This window comes from Plasmodium gonderi (genome assembly GCF_002157705.1).
Source record: "Plasmodium gonderi DNA, contig: Chr11, whole genome shotgun sequence".
Lineage (NCBI taxonomy): Eukaryota > Apicomplexa > Aconoidasida > Haemosporida > Plasmodiidae > Plasmodium > Plasmodium gonderi.
The window spans coordinates 339,944-346,898 of NW_021628936.1; the positions used below are offsets into that span (position 1 = coordinate 339,944).

General features: G+C 27.5%; 2 protein-coding genes across 2 annotated transcripts; both read right to left on the minus strand.

The window, feature by feature from the left end:
- Nucleotides 1-2,707: 2,707 nt before the first annotated feature.
- PGO_110800 (hypothetical protein, conserved) lies at nucleotides 2,708-3,948 on the minus strand (the record flags this gene model as incomplete). The annotated part of the gene is made up of 3 exons (XM_028688419.1): nucleotides 2,708-2,970; nucleotides 3,164-3,271; nucleotides 3,522-3,948. 3 exons carry the CDS (start codon nucleotides 3,946-3,948, stop codon nucleotides 2,708-2,710), a joined length of 798 nt encoding a protein of 265 aa, XP_028544220.1.
- A 576-nt stretch (nucleotides 3,949-4,524) lies between these two features.
- PGO_110810 (3'-5' exonuclease domain containing protein) lies at nucleotides 4,525-6,955 on the minus strand (the record flags this gene model as incomplete). The annotated part of the gene is made up of 2 exons (XM_028688420.1): nucleotides 4,525-5,681; nucleotides 5,878-6,955. 2 exons carry the CDS (start codon nucleotides 6,953-6,955, stop codon nucleotides 4,525-4,527), a joined length of 2,235 nt encoding a protein of 744 aa, XP_028544221.1.

Sequence of the window (6,955 nt, forward strand, 5' to 3'; positions counted from 1 at the left end):
CTACAGCGCTGAAGACTAGTTTTATTTTATTTGTTTTTACGAATATTAATTATTTTTTAACCATGTGTTATTTATATTTTTGTTTTATTTTTCTTTAGCCCTCCAACCTCCTCCATGAAAAAATAATTTAGCTGACGAAATGGAAAAAAGCCACTATTTATATGAACAATTTCAAAGGGGATGAAGAGAATTTGCAAGAAAAAAAAAAAAAAAAAAAACATTTTACCTGATTACATCCAAGATTCGAATTATTTTTTTAAGGAGAACACATATTTTTTTTTGTAATATAAACAGATGTATCAAATTGATAAATTATATTTAAGAGCAAGGGGAATATATTTTATTCTTTCTGTTAAACGCTTCAAACATTCCACGACATTACACTATTTTATTCCACTACTCCTGTTTATATGTTACTACTACAGTACGACACCCCTTTGTAGCATTGGACCGAATGTAATCCTTTGCTCTTAACATATTTCTATAAGGTCATTTTTTGCAAATGTTCTAAGAAAAGTCTATGGGTAATATATTCTTTTCTTTTTTTTTTTTTTCATTTTTCCATAACATATATATCTTTGTTATTATTTTTCATTTCTACATCACCGTTATTATTGTTTCTCTCTCATTTTTTAGAATGAAATCATCTCTTCACCCGAAGATATGAGATCCAAAAGGTTTCTCTTCGTGTTTATCTAAAAAGAACGTTTCTACAAAAAATTATTTTATTTTATTATTTTATTTTTTTTTTTTTAACATTTCATTGACTTATTCCACTTGAAAACATGCACGTGAATTATGCACCAAAAGAGTTCCTTTAATGTAAATAAAAAAAAAAAAAAAAAAAAAGAATTTATAAACGCATATGTTCAATCTGTAAACATTTATATACTCATTCCCCTAAGGTACTTATTTTCATGTCTAAACAATTGTAATGATTTCCTTCTATTATCATGCTGTACTCGTTTCTACCTATTGTGTGTAGAAAATTTTTACAAGGAATTGTAAAAATGTGTAATTCGTTAAACTATAATTCAGAAGAATGAAAAAAAAAAAAAAAAAAAAAAAAAAAAAGGTTCCCAAAATGTTCTTATAAAAGATATTATTATTCAATCTAGTGCAGTAATTTTATTATTTTTTTTTTATTTTGAATATGTAGTATTAGCCATTGTTGTTATTCTTTCTTGTACATGCACAAATTAACAACGTAAAAATAGGTACACAATATGTCCCATAAATTTTAATATTTCAATTTCATACCGCACGGAATCGAAATGACATTTTGACTATGTCTAAGCCTGTATGGTTTTTTATTCCATTTTAGTTAAGCGAAAATTTTAACAAAAATTATTTCAACAACATCCTGCGATGAAATGTGATAAATGTCCATAATTACATCTCAGTCCAATGAGGACTCTAAGAATCTTAATAATATTTAACACGACCAAAGGAAAACAGAGAAGAGCACCATTTTTAGATTGGATAAATTTATTGGCTTATAAATGAATATAAAAGAAAACTTCCCCTTTTTCTTTTACTTTATAGAAAGAGTGCACAATATGATAGTGATAAATAAGGAAAAAATAAATTTATATATTGATATGAATATTCACATAAATGTTGATATATATGCTGATACACATGTTGAAGCGCTTATTTTTACCTTGTCTTATTTTATGCCTAGTCAGTTCCACACACAACCAACTCACCCTGAAAAACGGACGCATTTTTGAAGCGCTTCTGATTTGCTTGAACTTGTCGAGAAGGGACAATTTGCTGTGCACACTATAGTTGCTTAACATGTCTTTTAGTTCATACATGGGTAGAAGAAAAATACTATATATAACACATTTATTCTGAAAATTAGATTTATAACACAAAGTAACTATGTGAAAACTATATTTATGTGCTACCTTTTACTTATTTTAGAATCTGTAATTTTATTAACTCTTTTTTTTTTTTTTTTATTTAGAGAATTTGGACAATATATTGTGCTATATACTTCGTAAAACATTAATTCTATTAAATGACTAATTTCTGAAAGTGTCAATGTGGAAATAGAAAAAAAAAAAAAAAAAAAAAAAAAAAAAATAGTGCTAATGACAAGCATAAAAAATTATTAAAGAAAAATCAGAACCCAAATGTTATGCATGTGTATATACACGAGGGATAAAAGGAAAAAAACGATTGCAACAAACATAATATCTAGCATATTGATGAATAAAAAAAAAAAAAAAAAAAATGTTTTAATTTTTGACAAAAAACATTTCCCATTATGATGATACATATTCATGCGCTTGTATGTATGTATTTTTTAGAGCACCTTTGGAGAGAAACAGAAAAGTGCTTGGGATCACTCATCTTATTCTTTTACTCTCGTAGTTCTTCCCAAACAATAAGCGCGAACAATGTGATATATGTATATATATGTGTACATGGCAGGGCATACACGTTTTAGGAAGTTTTTCCAAATGTGTGTGCGCTTGGCCTTTGTGGTTATACATATATGCATGTATACATATTCACCACTCTTCGCAACACATTATTTACGAAATTTAGGCACATATATATAAACATAGGCATATACACGGATATATATAATCACCTTGTTATGTTTTTTTATTTCTTTTTTTTCTCTTTTTTTTTTTTTTTTTTTCTTTTTTTTTCCTTTTTTTTTATATTCATATGCAGTTTCCCGCACCACTCACTAAGACTCCATCCTTTTGAATATTTCCTCCTCTCGACATTTCAAATCTGCATTTTGAAAAATTATTCTCGTTTTTTCAATAGCCTCTTCAAGATATTTATGAACCAAATCTGAGCTCCATTCGGCTAAATGCCTTGACGTTTTTATATCATCATCGTCCTGATTTTCCTTTTTAACTTTTGACAATGTTTCATCCTCCAGTTCAGATATATTTTCGAATCCAACTTCTACGTCTGAGTAGATGGGATATACATGTAGGCTTCCTAAACGAAGCAAAAATAAATTCCCCACATAACATTTGTGAGTTCCCATGGAACAGCGTCAGTTTTGGTGACACATTAGCGTTTTGGTGTGCGTAAAAGATAAACATACGAATATATAAACAAACGAACAAAATAACTCAAGTATTCTTTTCTCATATGAATTTTTATTTATAAAACGATTTTTCAGAGTTACCATCTTCTCCCTCTAAGTACAGCATTCTATTCTTTGCACTCTTTTTGTTTTCGAAAATTTTATCCATTTCTGTATTATTTTCTTTCTCGATTTTCACATGCTTTGTTGCTGAAAAAGTTATTTTATAAGGACAAACTTGTATTTATGACTATTTTTTTTTTTTTTTTTCTTTTTTTCTGAATTTAAATTTGTTTGATTGTGTAAATGGGGAAGATTTTGTTTGCTTCACCCCCTGGGGACAGCATAATGCAACTTTATTCTGGCACAAAAGGTCCCATTAGTTCGTATGAATGTGTATACACACGAAAAGTTCGTATATATTCCCATTTTCTCAAACATGGGATAAAGTTTTTCTAACCATTTAACCACTTTTTCTCATTCATTTTAATCATCTTTTCATTTTTCCTTTTATTTCTTAAACTGAATTTCAGAATATTTTTATTATCCAACACCTTGATGTCATTCGTTTTAATAACCTTATTACATGTATTCTTCGACAAAGGTAACGGCACATTATCTATCCTACTGTTTTTATCTTCCCTTAATATATAAGTACAGTTATTACTTACCCTCCTTAAATTGTGTTTCATTTCATAATTATTCATACTTATAATTTCTCTTTTGTTTGTATTGTTATTCACTTTTGATAAGAAGGCTTTTTTATTCCTTTGAATGCATGCATTAATGGAATTCCTCTTAAAATCGTCTATATCGTTACGTAATTTATTTATTTTCAAGTGAAAATTTTTCATCTTATTATTCCATTTATTATCTAACGTCTCCATGATATTATTTTCTCAAAATGGAGATTTTTCCAAAGTTGGTTTTTAAAATAAAAAAGGAACACATGGGTTGTTGTAAAAACAAAACAAAAAAATAATAAATAAATAAATAAAATAAAAAAATAATAAATAAATAAATAAAATAAAAAAATAATAAATAAATAAAATAAATAAATACAATGAAGAGTTAAACAGCAAATTACTTCTTCATTTATTATTACTTTTTCTTTTTTTACAGATACTGTTACAGCATGGAATATCTTAACGGGGACAACGTTGTACGAAAAAAACAAAAGTATTTAATAAGAAAATTACTACTTTTTCGTGGTTAACAGTGCAAGGAGGGAATAACCCCATGATAGAAATGCGTGCGTGTAAATTTTTTTTTTTTTTCTTCCCTGATGTGTATATACACATTTTTCATATTTTTTTTTTAAACACCCCTTAGACATGGACATAGACATATACACACACACACACATACTTACGAGAAATATATATATACCTACTTCCTTCAGTGCAATAACATAATTTTACGTATAAAAATTTATCTTCATTTTATCATATCCCATTGGAGTACTAGTCCCATAGGCAATTTCTGCATTTATACTTCTGGGTAAAAGTAACGATTAAATTATTGCTATTTGAGACACATGTTGAAAAAAAATTACTCTCTATTAATCGTTGTTCTATCATTATAAGGGCATAAGAATCGATACCTGCATATACTACTTGCCCTTTTGTTAGTGGTCTTTTACTCCAGTTGGATAATTGCAGTTGTTTATTTAATTTTTTGTTCAAAAATTTATAGCATAAATCGTTTAAACTTTTAAAATATAACTTATCAGTCGTATGGTTTAGACATACACTTATTACTCCTTCCGAATAATTGGAGTTATAATTTTTCATTCCGCTATTAAAATCGTAAAAAGTACTTTTTGTCATTTTTTTAAATGATTCTACATCATTCGTCTCAATTATGTTTCTATTAAATAATTCAATTGCAACAATGTTATTTGAACTTTTTGAACTTTTTGAACTGTTTGAAATACATTCCCTTTGCTTATGAACATATATGGGATCTTTCAAATCCATCACATTTGCATAAGCACTTATAATTGATATGTCTTGAAAAAATAAATTTAATATATGCATATCACAAGCAAAATTGTAGAATATTTTATGTATGAATGGATTTTCTAATATCCATTTAAAAAATGAATGTATTAAAAATTTGTAATTGTAATCCATATTTATCAAATCGATTAAATAAATTTTCTCCATTGTTGCTATTGAAATGATACTAGCTTTTTTATTTCTATTCCATTCAACATCTATACCGATATAATATATTTTCTTTTTCTTTCTTAAATTAATATTAATATCCTCTCCAGTTAACATATCATCACATAATTCGAATGCATAAATACTGTTATCATTGTATATATTCTCCACCCAATGTTTTTCTTGACTAGTTTTTACTTCTCTTATCATCTGTTTCAAGTTGTCTACATTAGTTATAATTGAAATATTTTTCATTTCTTCTGGTAGTTCATAGTAGTCTTCATAGAAGATCATTTCTCCCTTCACATAATTAACACCATTATTGTCCTCTTTCCCTTGGTTAATTGTACACTCCCTTAATTTTGTTCCTTTGGTTTTGCTTTTATCCCTTTTCTTATTCTGCAGCAAATACTCCATCATCGCTAGATGACCACAATAATCGGAAAAAAAACCTGTAACAGTGTGTCAAAATTCGGATGTGAATCAAAATGTGATGACTGATTATACACATAAAGCAAGTTAGCGAATATGCTATCTCCACGATGCGCAAAAAAAAAAAAAAAAAAAAAAAAAAAAAAAAAAAACACGCATATAAAGCCATAAAGCAGCACAAGAATGAACTGAGCAGAACTTGGATGAATATTTCACCTGACATTTCATCTAGAGACACCAAAAAACGGAATACGTCCCTTTTTAAATCATTACATTTCAAACAGTCCAAAAATAAAAAGAGAAAATTTTTTGATTGGGTTTGTAATATATACTTCAACAAAATACGGCAATTGTAACTGCTATTTTCAGTAAAAGGAGAAGTAAAGCTGATACGCTCATCACACAGAAACAACGAAGCTAATTCTATGGCATGAGAAAAAAGTACTTTATCATTTAAAAAGTGATCAAATAAATAGTCTACAAATTCGACATTCAAATTTTCCTTTATCTTCTTTTTATCAAAAGATATACTGTCCAATATGTACATAAATTTTTTATATTTAATAATTTCACACAGCAAATTTAGATCTAAATTATCCCTCTGTCTTATATTATTTTTGAAAAAAAAAAATAAACTGTTTAGCATTATTTCTTGTATGATCATTTTTTTATTTCTCCTCAAAGTTGGACTAATATTCTTTATAAGTTCATCATTAAAAATGCAAAAAATGTATTCTCCATTTTCGTTCTTATTTTTAAATATGCTGTGGTAACATCTTATCAAGCCAATGTAAATATTTTTTATGTTATCTTTATGCGCAACTGTAGATTCAACGTTTTTAACATTCATAAATTTTAAAATATGGAAAATTAAATTTGAAGCAATGGGCTTTACATCTTTGTTCTTACATAAACGAGGAATAATGTCGTAAATTTCTCCTTTAACGTGGACTTTGTTGTTGGTAGAATAATAATACCTACTTTGCTGCCTAGTCATATAATATCCTTGTCTATTCGAAAAGACGCCCAAATTTTTTACCATAGCAGAATTTTCTACTACTTTATTTTTTAAATTATTTTTTTTTTCATTTTCTATTCCTTCATTAGTATTATGCCCCCAATATGCAATACATTTATATTCGCAATACTTAAATCGTAAATTTTCCAAACGGTTAAATTCGTGGATACTTTTTCTCCTAACAAAAGGGTGGTCAAGTGATATTCCCTTACAACATCTTACCATGCAAAACACGCTTTGCATATTCCCCTTCGATTTAATTCTGCATTTTTGCAT